The sequence below is a fragment of the Entelurus aequoreus genome, linkage group LG15 (genome assembly GCF_033978785.1).
Source record: "Entelurus aequoreus isolate RoL-2023_Sb linkage group LG15, RoL_Eaeq_v1.1, whole genome shotgun sequence".
In the NCBI taxonomy this organism is placed as follows: Eukaryota; Metazoa; Chordata; class Actinopteri; order Syngnathiformes; family Syngnathidae; genus Entelurus; species Entelurus aequoreus.
Window position 1 is genome coordinate 1,100,271 of NC_084745.1, and position 16,998 is coordinate 1,117,268.

General features: G+C 32.6%; 1 protein-coding gene across 1 annotated transcript in view; it reads left to right on the forward strand.

Annotated features, from left to right (window-relative positions):
• The window catches only part of si:ch73-206p6.1 (phospholipid scramblase 2), a 14,873-nt gene extending 7,877 nt beyond the window's left edge, over positions 1-6,996 (forward strand). The window contains 2 exon segments of the mRNA XM_062021902.1: positions 2,471-2,632; positions 6,024-6,996. Coding sequence (XP_061877886.1) covers positions 2,471-2,632; positions 6,024-6,053 — 192 coding nt within the window. The 3' untranslated portion in view covers positions 6,054-6,996.
• Positions 6,997-16,998: the final 10,002 nt, after the last annotated feature.

The following is a 16,998-nucleotide window of genomic DNA, read 5'->3' on the forward strand; positions in this document are numbered from 1 at the left end:
CTGATTTTCAAGATACAAGTTGATTTTCAAGGCAAAAACTGATTTTCAAGGTAAAAGTGGATTTTCAAGGTAAAAACTGATTTTCAAGGTAAAAGTTGATTTTCAAGGTAAAAGTTGATTTTCAAGGTAAAAACAGATTTTCAAGTTAGAAGTTGATTTTCAAGATAAAAGTTGATTTTCAAGGTACAAGTAGATTTTCAAGGTAAAAGTTGATTTTCAAGGTAAAAGTTGATTTTCAAGACAAAAACTGACTTTCAAGGTAAAAACTGATTTTCAAGGTTAAAGTTGATTTTCAAGGTAAAAGTTGATTTTCAAGGTAAACGTTGATTTTCAAGGTAAAAGTTGATTGTCAAGACAACAAATTATTTTCAAGGTAAAAGTTGATTTTCAAGGCAAAAACTGATTTTCAAGGTAAAAGTTGATTTTCAAGGTAAACAACTGATTTTCAAGGTAGAAGTTGATTTTCAAGATAAAAGTTGATTTTCAAGGTAAAAGTTGATTTTCAAGGTAAAAAAATATTTTCAAGGTAAAAGTTGATTTTCAAGGTAAAAACTGATTTTCAAGGTAGACGTTGATTTTCAAGATAAAAGTTGATTTTCAAGGTAAAAGTTGATTTTCAGGTAAACATTGATTTTCAAGGTAAAAGTTGATTTTCAAGACAACAAATGATTTTCAAGGTAAAAGTTGATTTTCAAGGTAAAAACTGATTTTCAAGGTAAAAGTTGATTTTCAAGGTAAAAACTGATTTTCAAGGTAGAAGTTGATTTTCAAGATAAAAGTTGATTTTCAAGATAAAAGTTGATTTTCAAGGTACATGTACATTTTCAAGGTACAAGTAGATTTTCAAGGTAAAAGTTGATTTTCAAGGTAAAAGTTGATTTTCAAGACGAAAAATGATTTTCAAAGTAAAAACTGATTTTTAAGGTTAAAGTTGATTTTCAAGGTAAAAATTGATTTTCAAGACAACAAATGATTTTCAAGGTAAAAGTTGATTTTCAAGGTAAAAAAATTATTTTCAAGGTAAAAGTTGATTTTCAAGGTAAAAACTGATTTTCAAGGTAGACGTTGATTTTCAAGATAAAAGTTGATTTTCAAGGTAAAAGTTGATTTTCAAGGTAAACATTGATTTTCAAGGTAAAAGTTGATTTTCAAGACAACAAATGATTTTCAAGGTAAAAGTTTATTTTCAAGGTAAAAACTGATTTTCAAGGTAAAAGTTGATTTTCAAGGTAAAAACTGATTTCAAGGTAGAAGTTGATTTTCAAGATAAAAGTTGATTTTCAAGATAAAAGTTGATTTTCAAGGTACAAGTACATTTTCAAGTACAAGTAGATTTTCAAGGTAAAAGTTGATTTTCAAGGTAAAAGTTGATTTTCAAGACGAAAAATGATTTTCAAAGTAAAAACTGATTTTTAAGGTTAAAGTTGATTTTCAAGGTAAAAATTGATTTTCAAGACAACAAATGATTTTCAAGGTAAAAGTTGATTTCAAGGTAAAAACTGATTTTCAAGGTAGAAGTTGATTTCAAGATAAAGTTGATTTTCAAGATAAAAGTTGATTTTCAAGGTACAAGTACATTTTCAAGGTACAAGTAGATTTTCAAGGTAAAAGTTGATTTTCAAGGTAAAAGTTGATTTTCAAGACAAAAAAATTATTTTCAAGGTAAAAACTGATTTTCAAGGTTAAAGTTGATTTTCAAGGTACAAGTTGATTTTCAAGACAACAAATGATTTTCAAGGTAAACGTTGATTTTCAAGGTAAACATTGATTTTCAAGGTAAAAGTTGATTTTCAAGACAACAAATGATTTTCAAGGTAAAAGTTGATTTTCAAGGTAAAAACTGATTTTTAAGGTAAAAGTTGATTTTCAAGACAAAAAAAATGATTTTCAAAGTAAAAGTTGATTTTCAAGGTAAAAGTTGATTTTCAAGGTAAAAGTTGATTTTCAAGACAAAAAAAATGATTTTCAAAGTAAACGTTGATTTTCAAGGTAAAAGTTGATTTTCAAGACAAAAAATGATTTTCAAGGTAAAAGCTGATTTTCATTGGTGTTAATTTTCAATCTATCAATATAAAAACATATCAAAATCAAATTACAGGATGTTATTTGTGTAGTTTGCTCATTTTCCTCGAATGGTGCACTATTTTTTTTACATATGTAGCATCATTTACAAAGATACAAACAATTGCTGTTGTGACATCTAGTGGACACATTTAGAACAGCAGTTTCTTTCATTCCAATATTTCAGCTCATTTTTCTACTTAGCAAACTCATCCCGCGGACCGGATGAAACCTGATCCGACCCACTGACACTCCTGACATAAACCTTACTTTTTCTTTTTCTTGTTTGTTTTTGTTGACAAAGTGAATCTTTTGGGGCAAATAGTGGTTTTTGTTTACTCATTATCCCGGGTAAAAACCCAACAAGTCCAAGGCGTGGTCTCTCAGTCTCCTGTGACTGTGGTTCCAGGTTCTGACCATGGATGAAGTCAGCAAGATCGGGAAGATCAGCAAACAGTGGACGGGTCTTCTAAGGGAAGTCTTCACTGACTCCGACAACTTTGGGATCCAGTTTCCCTTGGACCTGGACGTGAGGATGAAGGCCGTCATGATCGGGGCCTGTTTTCTCATCGTGAGTCCGATATTAGACCTAGACCTAGACTTAGACCTAGACCTAGACTTAGATTTAGACTTAAACCTGGATATAGACCTGGAATTAGACTTGGATTTAGACCTGGATTTAGACCTACACTTAGACTTAGACTTTATTGATCCACAAGGGAAATTGTAAAAAAAAAATGTAGATTTAGACATTTACATATTGTCTCTGTCTCAAATTCTTGGGATGTGTAATCTAATCCATTATTATTATTATTATTATTACCGTAATTTCCGGACTATAAGCCGCACCGGACTATAAGCCGCACCAGCTAAATTTAGGGGAAAATACAGATCGCTCCATATATAAGCCGCACCCGACTATAAGCCGCAGGGTTTTGATGTGTAATTAGCGTAGTATATAGGGGTTCCTGCTACCACGGAGGGGATTGTCGGGACAGAGATGACTGTTTGGGAACGCAAAGCGTCCCATTTATTAATAATAAATCTTTCAATAATTCAATCAAACTTTCACATCTTTGACATGGCGAACAGCATTCGTGCAGAGTACAAATAATACAACGCTGCAAAGTAATACAAAGTGCTCGCCTGTACGTTATCAAAATAACCAGCCTACCGGTATATGAAAAGTCAGTCTTTAATCATTGTGTCATCGTCTTCCTCCGGCGTACTAAAACCACCGAAATCCTCTTCGTCGGTGTCGGAGAAGAACAGGCCGTAAATAAGCCGCACCCTTGTATAAGCCGCAGGGACCAGAACGAGGGGAAAAAGTAGCGGCTTATAGTCCGGAAATTACGGTATTATTATTATTATTATTGTCCTCGGTCTACTTCTGCAGAGACTCTTGGGTCAAAGGTAACCAAATCCAGGGTAATGTGTCCGATAGTGATGTGCGATACCACAGGTTTTATTTCCCATCACATACCCAGCATGATTCACATACCCAGCATGATTCACATACCCAGCATGATTCACATACCCAGTATGATTCACATACCCAGTATGATTCACAAACCCAGTATGATTCACATACCCAGTGATTCACATACCCAGTATGATTCACATACCCAGTATGATTCACATACCCAGCATGATTGACATACCCAGCATGATTCACATACCTAGTATGATTCACATACCCAGCATGATTCGCATACCCAGCATGACTCACATACCCAGTATGATTCATATACCCAGTATGATTCACATACCCAGCATGATTCACATACCCAGTATGATTCACATACCCAGCATGATTCACATACCCAGTATGATTCACATACCCAGCATGATTCACATACCCAGTGATTCACATACCCAGCATGATTCACATACCCAGTATGATTCACATACCCAGCATGATTCACATACCCAGTATGATTCACATACCCAGTATGATTCACAAACCCAGTATGATTCACATACCCAGTGATTCACATACCCAGTATGATTCACATACCCAGTATGATTCACAAACCCAGTATGATTCACATACCCAGTGATTCACATACCCAGTATGATTCACATACCCAGTATGATTCGCATACCCAGCATGATTCACATACCCAGTGATTCACATACCCAGTATGATTCACATACCCAGTATGATTCATATACCCGGTATGATTCGCATACCCAGCATGATTCACATACCCAGCATGATTCACATACCCAGTATGATTCACATACCCGGTATGATTCACATACCCAGTATGATTGACATACCCAGCATGATTCACATACCCAGCATGATTCACATACCCAGTATGATTCACATACCCAGCATGATTCACATACCCAGTATGATTCACATACCCGGGATGATTCACATAACCAGTATGATTCACATACCCGGCATGATTCACATACCCGGTATGATTCACATACCCAAAGTAGTCTTTGTTGTCTCACATCAAGTGACAACATTATTATGAATGTTACTTGATACTACATATATACTTACATCATGTATATATTACATGTTATTATGAATGTTACTTGATACTACATATATACTTAAATCATGTATATATTACATGTTTTTATGAATGTTACTTGATACTACATATATACTTACATCATGTATATATTACACGTTATTATGAATGTTACTTGATACTACATATATACTTACACCATGTATATATTACATGTTATTATGAATGTTACTTGATACTACATATATTCTTACAGTGTGTATATTTTACTTGTTATTATGAATGTTACTTGATACTACATACAGTATATACTTACAGCGTGTATATATTACATGTTATTATGAATGTTACTTGATCCTACATATATACTTACATCATGTATATATTACATGTTATTATGAATGTTACTTGATACTACATATATACTCACATCATGTATGTATTACATGTTATTATGAATGTTACTTGATACTACATATATACTTATAGCGTGTATATTTTACTTGTTATTATGAATGTTACTTGATACTACATATATACTTACAGCGTGTATATTTTACTTGTTATTATGAATGTTACTTGATACTACATACAGTATATACTTACAGCGTGTATATATTGCATGTTATTATGAATGTTACTTTATACTACATATCTACTTACATCATGTATATATTACATGTTATTATGAATGTTACTTTATACTACATATATACTTACATCATGTATATATTACATGTTAATTTAAATGTTACTTGATACTACATATATACTTACATGTTATTATGAATGTTACTTGATACTACATATATACTTACAGCGTGTATATATTACATGTTGTTATGAATGTTACTTGATACTACATATATACTTACATCATGTATATATTACATGTTATTATGAATGTTACTTGATACTACATATATACTTACATCATGTATATATTGCATGTTATTATGAATGTTACTTGATACTACATATATACTTACAGCGTGTATATATTACATGTTATTATGAATGTTACTTGATACTACATATATACTTATAGCGTGTATATATTACATGTTATTATGAATGTTACTTTATACTACAAATATACTTACATCATGTATATATTACATGTTTTTATGAATGTTACTTGATACTACACATATACTTACAGCGTGTATATATTACATGTTATTATGAATGTTACTTGATACTACATACATACAGCGTGTATATAAAACTTTACTGGAGGTTTTTTAGAGCGCTTTAGAGGCGGAATAGAGCGACTATTGCATAGCTGACTTTTTCCTAGCGTTTATTTACGACACGCATTAAAAAAAAGTGTTCTTGTCTCACTTAAGGATTGTGAATGATAGGCACATTTAAAAATAAAGTGCCGTTTCCCTTTAATTTAGCTCTTGTTTATTAACATTGACTTTTTCTATTATCCTCCCTAATTTCTATGTCCTTTTGCTGCAGGATTTTATGTTTTTTGAGACAACTAACTAAGAGAAGCTGCGTCAGGAGGAAGGAACAAGGCCATGTCACCTTCACCTGTTGACCTTGTAGGAAAGTATTGAGTGTTTGTTTTTAACCACTGCATTTTGATACCGTTTGTTACTTCTTTCTAGTCGGACCGGTGCGGAAAAGGAAGGGTCAGTAAGATGTGCTAAGTTGTAGAACTTGTTTGTGATGTTTTATTTGAACAAAGTGTTTATTTATATGTGCTTTTATTTGAACAATGTGTTTATTTATATTAGCTTTTATTTAAACAATGTGTTTATTTATATTAGCTTTTATTTAAACAATGTGTTTATTTATATTAGCTTTTATTTAAACAATGTGTTTATTTATATTTGCTTTTATTTGAACAATGTGTTTATTTCTATGTGCTTGCAGTCGAGCAGGAAGTCAACCAATTCAAACGTACATTCCAGTGAGGCCCACCAGAGGGCGCTAGCATTTCGTCTAAGACAGGGGTGTCCAAACTTTTTCCACTGGGCCGCAGGCTTAAAACAAACAAAGCATTTTGATATTTTCATTTTCAAAACCATCAAAATATATTTTATTAAATTTAAGGACTCCTCTCAAGTTTGGTCCGTCATAAAAATGGTAAAAATAAGTAATATATTAATATTTTTTCGTTTTTTTTTTTTTTCATTCAAAGCTTAATAAATCTCTGGATCAATGTTAGGTCTATATGTCAATATAACAGTTTTTTTTAATGTTTCAAGCTCTTTCAATCAAAACCCTGTTTTTATGGCAAAAATACGAAATATGCAATATTTTCCCTAAACAAGTTTTCGAGGTGGAATATTTGATGTGAAGTAATTGGAGCCTTCAATAGGTCAATAATTTAAAACAGCATCGATTGTAATTCTTTTTTTTTTTTTCCAGCAATGACAGTAAAAACTAAACGGAAAAAAAATCCCACTAAAATTTTCCGGGACTCAAAAGGGTCCCACTCATTAAGTGTTACAAATATTTCATACATTTTTGTTTTATTTAAAAACAGATTTGAGTGTTATAAATAAAACAAACATTTATGAAATAATTGTAACACTTTAATGAGTCCTGGAGAATTTAAGTGGGATTTTTTTTAAAACTTTTGTATAGTTTTTTTGTGTTTTTGTTTAATGCTCTTTTTTCTCAAAGAAAATTTTGTTTTTATACGACTAACGCAAAATATGCAACATTGTTCCCCCCAAAATATTCCAAAATTTGAAATAATTGGAGCCTTCATTAAGTCAATAAATCATAACAACATTTATTTATCATTTATCATTTATGTTGATTCATTATTATTTTTCGAGCAATGACAGTTAAAAAAAATAAAATTAAATCCCACTAAATATCTCCAGGACCCAAAAGGGTCCCACTCATTAAGTGTTACAAATATTTCATACATTTTTGTTTTATTTAAAAAGAGATTTGAGTGTTATAAATAAAACAAAAATGTATGAAATATTTTTAACACTTTAATGAGTCCTGGAGAATTTAAGTGGGATTTTTAAAAAAAACTTTTGTATAGTTTTTTTGTGTTTTTGTTTAATGCTCTTTTTTTTCAAAGAACATTTTGTTTTTATACGACTAACGCAAAATATGCAACATTCTTCCCCCCAAAATATTCCAAAATGTGAACTAATTGGAGCCTTCATTAAGTCAATAAATCATAACAACATTTATGTTTATTCATTATTATTTTTCGAGCAATGACAGTTAAAAAAAATTAAATAAAATCCCACTAAATATCTCCAGGACCCAAAAGGGTCCCACTCATTAAAGTGTTACAAATATTTCATACATTTTTGTTTTATTTAAAAACAGATTTGAGTGTTATAAATAAAACAAAAATGTATGAAATATTTTTAACACTTTAATGAGTCCTGGAGAATTTAAGTGGGATTTTTTTTTAACTATTGTATGGTTTTTTTGTGTTTTTGTTTAATGCTCTTTTTTTAAAGAACAGTTTGTTTTTGTACGACTAACGGAAAATATGCAACATTGTTCCTCCCAAAATATTCCAAAATGTGAACTAATTGCAGCCTTCATTAAGTCAATAAATCATAACAACATTTATGTTGATTCATTATTATTTTTCGAGCAATGACAGTTAAAAAAAATTCAAAATAAAATAAAATCCCACTAAAATTCTCCAGGACCCAAAAGGGTCCCACACATTAAAGTGTTAAAAAATATTTCATACATTTTTGTTTTATTTATAACACTCAAATCTGTTTTAAATAAAACAAAAATGTATGAAATATTTTTAACACTTTAATGAGTGGGACCCCTTTGGGTCCTGGAGAATTTAAGTGGGATTTTTTTTTTTTTTTTTTAACTGTCTGTATAGTTTCTTTGTGTGTTTTTGTTTAATGCTCTTTTTTGTCAAAGAAAACTTTGTTTTTATACGACTAACGCAAAATATGCAACATTCTTCCCCCCAAAATGTGAACTAATTGGAGCCTTCATTAAATAAATCATTCATAACAACATTTATGTTAATTTATTATTATTTTTCCAGCAATGACAGTTAAAAAAAAATAAAAAAATAAATAAAATTCCAGTAAAATTCCACGGATCCCACTCATTAAAGTGTTAAAAATATTTCATGCATTTTTGTTTTATTTAAAAACAGATTTGAGTGTTATAAATAAAACAAAAATGTATGGAATATTTTTAACACTTTAATGAGTGGGACCCTTTTGGGTCCTGGAGAATTTAAGTGGGATTTTATTTTATTTTTTTAACTGTTTGTATAGTTTTTTTGTGTTTTTGTTTAATGCTCTTTTTTCTCAAAGAAAATGTTGTTTTTATACGACTAACGCAAAATATGCAACATTCTTCCCCCCAAAATGTGAACTAATTGGAGCCTTCATTAAATCAATTATTCATAACAACATTTATGTTGATTCATTATTATTTTTTTGCGCAATGACAGTTAAAAAAAATTAAAAATACATAAAATCCCACTAAAATTCCACGGGACTAAAGTGTTAAAAATATTTCATACATTTTTGTTTTATTTATAACACTCAAATCTGTTTTTAAATAAAACAAAAATGTATGAAATATTTTTAACACTTTAATGAGTGGGACCCTTTTGGGTCCTGGAGAATTTAAGTGGGATTTTATTTTATTTTTTTAACTGTTTGTATAGTTTTTTTGTGTTTTTGTTTAATGCTCTTTTTTTTCAAAGAACATTTTGTTTTTATACGACTAACGCAAAATATGCAACATTGTTCCCCCCAAAATATTCCAAAATGTGAACTAATTGGAGCCTTCATTAAGTCAATAATTCATAACAACATTTATGTTGATTTATTATTATTTTTCCAGCAATGATAGTTAAAAAATAAATAAATACAAATAAAATCCCACTAAAATTCTCCAGGACCCAAAAGGGTCCCACACATTAAAGTGTTAAAAATATTTCATACATTTTTGTTTTATTTATAACACTCAAATCTGTTTTTAAATAAAACAAAAATGTATGAAATATTGTTAACACTTTAATGAGCGGGACCCTTTTGGGTCCTGGATAATTTTAGCGGGGTTTTTTTTGTTTTTTTAACTATCTTTATAGTTTGTTTGTGTGTTTTTGTAGTAATGCTCTTTTATCTCGAAGAAAATTGTGTTTTTATACGACTAACGCAAAATATGCAACATTGTTCCCCCCAAAATATTCCAAAATGTAAACTAATTGGAGCCTTCATTAAGTCAATAATTCATAACAACATTTATGTTGATTTATTATTATTTTTCCAGAAATGACAGTTAAAAAAAATCCAAATAAAATGCCACTAAAATTCCACGGGACCCATAAAAGCGTTGAAAAAAAAATGCATTTATTTTTGTTTTACTTTTAACACTTAAATCTGTTTTTGTTTAATGCCCATTTTGTCATTTAAAACTTTTTTTTATATATACAGCAAACACAAACTATGCAATATCTTCCCCAAAACATATTTCAAAGTGTGAACTAATTGGTGACTTCACGATAACAACAATGATTTTGATTCATTATTATTTTTTGAGCAATGACTGTTTAAAAAAACAACAACTTTGTGTTATTTTTGTCAACATTGCAACTTTTCACCTGTTCTTTTATTCCACTTTGTTTTCGTTGGTGACAGTACTTTTCGAATGTGGACACCCCTGATCCAAGACATAGAACAAACCTCGTTTCTGCTTGTAATATTTGTATTGAATATTGTTTATGGACAAACTCAGGTTGAAATGCATGCTGCTTGAATGTAACTTAAGCGCTGCTTACTTGCACCACGGATTGTATTGATTTATTTCGACATTCTACATTTTAGTCTTGTAGCAGAAACTCCAGCAACTGAAGCATTAGTTCCACTGGTACCTTGGTGTTCTTTTTAGCTTTTGTGGAAAGTAACAATATGCAAAGTCTGAGAAGATATTTTTGCCAAGTATATTTTATTGATATTGTGGATGCTTTATTGACACGGTGGGTAGAATATTTCCGAGAAAGGAGTTGTGTCTGCAGGCTTGGGCTGATCTGTGGACAACGTGTTGTGTTGTTTAGACAGCAGATGTTGTTGCTACGCATCCTTAGAATTCAACTCACACATTGTCATTGAAACTACCGTATTTCCTTGAATAGCCGCCGGGGCGCTAATTAATTTAAAACCTCTTCTCACTCCTGCGCTTACCAAAAGCATGCGGGATGGGCAAGCATGCGCTAATTATTTTAAAATCTCTTCTCACTCCGGCGCTTACCGTATCATGAAAAGCACATTTAATAAAAAAACGTTATTATGGTCTTACCTTTACTTATAGATGATGTCCATGTGCAGCTGCTTCTGATCAAAGGCAGTCTTCCTTATCTTTCTTCAGTTTTAAAAGTCTCTGGAGATCTTCCTTTAATTATTACCTCCTGCTTCGATTGAAAGTCCAGTTTAGAAAACTGTTTTATTTTAGATATGTAATCCTCCATGGTAAAAGTGCAAGCAAACGATCGCTGCTCACGCTTGCTGCTTGTTGTCTTCTTCTGCAGCACCGGTCTTCTGCAGTACTGGTAGTCGCAAGAAGGATCACTAGCGCCCTCTACCACCAGGAGGCGGGAGTCATTTAATGACTCATATTTGACCCGGCGGAAGTGCCAAGCATGCGCTAATTATTTTGCGAAACGAGTTTGACCCGGCTGTAATTCTAGGCAGGCGAATACTATATTCCCGGCGGCAATTCAAGGAAATACGGTACTCATCCACCGTGTACTTTTCATTGCATTGTATGAATACAAATAAATGGGCAAATCTACTTTCAAAAAATACAATTCTCAGTGTCCTAACTTGGTCAGGCTTTATGGACAATCACCAAGTATTCAGCACTTCTACCAGCAGCTGCATTGACCCTGACCTATGGTGAATGTAGAACTTTTTTAACCATAGGGCCAAAGCAAACATTCGCCAAAAGATATCTGTTTCTCAGCGGTACTCAGTTGCAATGCACTTCTCCACCACTCGTGGCAGTAATGACAACATCCAACAAACAGAAGACGTCTGGAGCCAAAGTCATTGAGAAGTTTCTTAAGCGCAGAAATTATGACTAAAGGGGTGAAGCCGTGTTTTTATTTGCACTTTCATTTTATTGACCATTTAATTAGGAAACATTCATTTAGTTTATTTCAATCTGTAGTCAACAAGGTTAAGAACCCCTGCTTTAGGTTATTATAAAAGTAATAATTGTATATTTTGAATAGGGCTGAAAGATTAATCGATTGGGGAAAATATTCTATTTATTGTCTGTTTAATGAATTGTTTGAGTGTATCTAATAAAAACTGATATATATATATATACACATATATATGTATGTATATATGTATATATATATATATATATATATATATATATATATATATATATATATATATATATATGTATATATATATATATATATATATATATATACATATGTATATATATATATATATATATATATATATATATATATATATATATATATATATATATATATATATATATGTATATATGTATATATGTATGTATATATATATATATATATATATATATATATATATATATATATATATATATATATATATATATATATATATATATATATATATATATATATATATATGTATATATATATATATATATATATATATATATATATATATATATATATATATATATATATATATATATATATATATATATATATATATATATACATATACACACACACACACACACACACACACACATGATTTGTCTGAGTGGATGGACAGATTTATATATATATACTGTATAAAAAAAATAAAAATAATAATTATTAAAAAAATAGATATAAATACATACATACGTACATATATATTTTAAAATAAATGTGTGATATGTTTTTAATTGATTAAGAATCGTTACAAGTAAAATAGCGATTCTTTCCCAAAAAAATATTTTGACAACAATAATATGTGTAAAAAAACATATACATAAACATACATATATACATATACATATATACACATACATATATACACATATATACATATACACATATATATGTACATATCCTGTATTTATTTACATATGTATATGTATATACTGTACATACATATATACACATAGATACATATACACGAATACACACACACACATATATATATATATATATTTGTATATATATATATATATATATATATATATATATATATATATATATATATATATATATATATATATATATATATATATATATATCTATATATATATATTTACATACATATATACAGATTGTTTTATATATACATACGTACATCCATATATATATATATTTACATACATATATACAGATTGTTTTATATATACATATGTACATACATATATATATATATATATATATATATATATATATATATATATATTTATACATACATATATACAGATTGTTTTATATATACATACGTACATATATATATATATATATATATATATATATATATATATATATATATATATATATATATATATATATATATATATATATATATATATATATATATATATATATTTATATATGTATATATATATATATTTATATATGTCGAGGTTTCTGTGGTTTATCCGTTATACAGTGCTCAATACCGGGATAGAGCGGAATATACGTTAGGTCAGGAAAAAACACAGAGGCTATATCATCCCTACAAGCCTGTTTCGCAGGTTTCCATGCTCGTCAGGGGATTTTATTGACGTGTGTGTGGCTGTTACATGTACGTATATATAGGGTACATTACATGGGGGTGTGGGCATTGTTGCACAGTAGCGCCTTGCTTCTGTGTCGGCATGATGAGACCAGTTTGTTGAAACTTAGCTACAGCTGCATGATGAATATCAAGCAAACCGTTGACTCACGCAACAGAAAGGTCCCGAGCACTCACAGACAAGCAACCGCTAACGACTCTAACTCCTCAGATAGCTGCAATTGCAGACCAAGGATTACCTGCCCACTCAACGGAAACTGCTTGAAAACACCAGTTGTTTACCAAGCCAGCGTCACCCGCAAGGACAACTCAAACACAGAGACTTACATTGGAAAACACCTTTAAAACCCGTTATGACAACCACACAGCAACAGCCCGTCGGCCCCAACTCAAGAACTCTACAGAGCTGAGTAAATACATATGGACTCTTAAAGACAATAACATTTGGTCCAAGAAAATGTTTTTATTATATACCACCCCGGCATGTCCACTTTAAACAAACGCAACAAACTGGTCTCATCATGCCGACACAGAAGCAAGGCGCTACTGTGCAACCATGGCCACACCCCCATGTAATGTACCCTATATATACATGTAACAGCCACAGACTCTTCAATACAATCCCCTGACGAGCAGGGAAACCTGCAAAACAGGCTTGTAGGGATGATATAGCCTGTGTTTTTTCCTGACTTAACGTATATATATAAATATACATACATACATACATATTATAGTGTCTTAAAGTGTGCAATTTTTTACTAAAATAGGACGTTTTTCGAGGCTAGAACCAATTCTTCATGTATACTTTGATTCTTATGGAGAACTCTGCTTCACTACATTTACGTCTTGGTTGGTAAACCATGTCGAAGAACCGATGAAGTTCGTAGACGGAGGTTCCAGGGTAATTGTACCCAGTCTGCATCAATGCAGTCCACCACCCAGGGGGGGAGGGGGGGGGGTGTCTTTCCCTCATCTGAGGGCTGTTCCCTAGGTCCTTTTGGAGTTTTCCCTTGCCCGGATGCGGGTTCCGATCAGCGGATGTTTGTGCTTCGTGAAGCCCTTTCAGGCACTGGTGATTAAGGGCTATAAAAAAAATGTGATGTATTGATTGATTGATTGATTGATTAGCACACCGGCAGAAGAAGCTAATGTTGGACAGTAAGTAGAAGAGTTTGTGTGCAGTAGACTGGAAACAAAGTCCGTCTGCGTGAACGTGATACACCATCAGGAATGTGTGGTATCCGTGTTGCGTCCCAGCGTGATAAACAAATGGTCTGAACCACATCTGTGCAAACGTTGCCAAGGACAACAGCATATATATACACAATTGGACAAGGACAATATAATGAATACACACTTGGGAGGCAACAACACATGCAGGATGTCACTCGGGGGATGCGTATTTACACTTCCCGCTAGCTTCCCTGCACCATGGGTGTCCAAACTTCTTCCACTCCCAAAAAAAAATCGAAACATTTTGGGCCCGTTTTGCTATTTTTCATTTTCAAAACCAATGTCGTTGACCAGCATCAAAATACAGTCGCGTAGTAGGCCTTAATATCCATTAAAAACAAAGTCGTTTTTTTATTTATTTATTTTTTTTATAAATGTATTCAATATTTGTTGTCCTCTGCAACATTACACACAGTTTGAACAGTAAGACTGTGTTTAAAGGCCTACTGAAAGCCACTACTACCGACCACGCAGTCTGATAGTTTATATATCAATGATGAAATCTTAACATTATAACACATGCCAATACGGCCGGGTTAACTTATAAAGTGACATTTTAAATTTGCCGCTAAACTTCCGGTTCGAAACGCCTCTGAGGATGACGTATGCGCGTGACGTAGACCGGCGAACACGGGTATGCCTTCCACATTGAAGCCAATACGAAAAAGCTCTGTTTTCATTTCATAATTCCACAGTATTCTGGACATCTGTGTTCGTGAATCTGTTTCAATCATGTTCATTGCATTATGGAGAAGGAAGCTGAGCAAGCAAAGAAGAAAGTTGTCGGTGCGAAATGGACGTATTTTCGAACGTAGTCAGCCACAACAGTACACAGCCGGCGCTTCTTTGTTTACATTCCCGAAAGATGCAGTCAAGATGGAAGAACTCGGATAACAGAGACTCTAACCAGGAGGACTTTTGACTTCGATACACAGACGCCTGTAGAGAACTGGGACAACACAGACTCTTACCAGGATTACTTTGATTTGGATGACAAAGACGCAGACGTGCTACTGTGAGTATGCAGCTTTGGCTTCTAACATTTGATCGCTTGACCGTATGTGCGCAACTTTTTTTTGCGTATGTACGTAACTTTTTTAAAATATATAAGCTTTATGAACCTTGGGTTAGGTGAACGGTCTTTTGGGCTGAGTGATTGTGTGTGTTGATCAGGTGTTTGAATTGTATTGGCGTGTTCTATGGAGCTAGGAGCTAGCATAGGAGCTAGGAGCTAGCATAACACGTACCATACCGTACGTGCGCGTCACGTACGTAACTTTTTAAAAATATATAAGCTTTATGAACCTTGGGTTAGGTGAACGGTCTTTTGGGCTGAGTGATTGTGTGTGTTGATCAGGTGTTTGAATTGTATTGGCGTGTTCTATGGAGCTAGGAGCTAGCAGAGGAGCTAGGAGCTAGCATAACAAACACGCAGGTGTTTTTATGCAGGATTAATTTGTGGCATGTTGAATATAAGCCTGGTTGTGTTGTGGCTAATAGAGTAAATATATGTCTTGTGTTTATTTACTGTTGTAGTCATTCCAGCTGAATATCAGGTCACCCCCGGCTCTCACAGCATCTTCCCTATCTGAATAGCTTCAACTCCCCACTAGTCCTTCACTTGCACTTTACTCATCCACAAATCTTTCATCCTCGCTCAAATTAATGGGGAAATTGTCGCTTTCTCGGTCCGAATCTCTCTCACTTCATGCGGCCATCATTGTAAACAATAGGGAACTTTGCGTATATGTTCAACTGACTACGTCACGCTACTTCCGGTAGGGGCAAGCCTTTTTTTATCAGATACCAAAAGTTGCAATCTTTATCGTCGTTGTTCTATACTAAATCCTTTCAGCAAAAATATGGCAATATCGCGAAATGATCAAGTATGACACATAGAATAGATCTGCTATCCCCGTTTAAATAAAAAAAATTCATTTCAGTAGGCCTTTAAATATTTATTTAAGTATTTTTTTTTTGCCTGCGTATAACTGGCAAGACCGCCTTAATGCACGGGCTTACCAGTGCCAAAGCCCAAGGGCCAACCCCTGCATGCGCCTGTCGCAAAGAGATGTATTCAGAGACATATATATATATATATATATACCTGTATATATACATACATACATACAGTATATATACATATATAAACATACATATATGCATATACATATAAACATACATACAAATATATACATACAATGTTAATGGGGTCGTAAGTCTCCGATCGGTCAACCGAGGGAGCAAGGTGGCACCGCTACACCGGGCCGTTTCGCGAGTCCCTTCCCGGCAATAGAGACCGGCCAACAGGCTCGGAGAGACCCACATGCCTGGACAATGTTAACGGGGTCGTAAGTCTCCGATTAGTCGGCTGGGGTGTGCGAGGTGGCACTGCCATACCGGGCCGCCTCGCGGGTTTCTTCTCTGCAATAGAGGCCAACCCTCAGGCCCGAACAATGTTAACGGGGCCG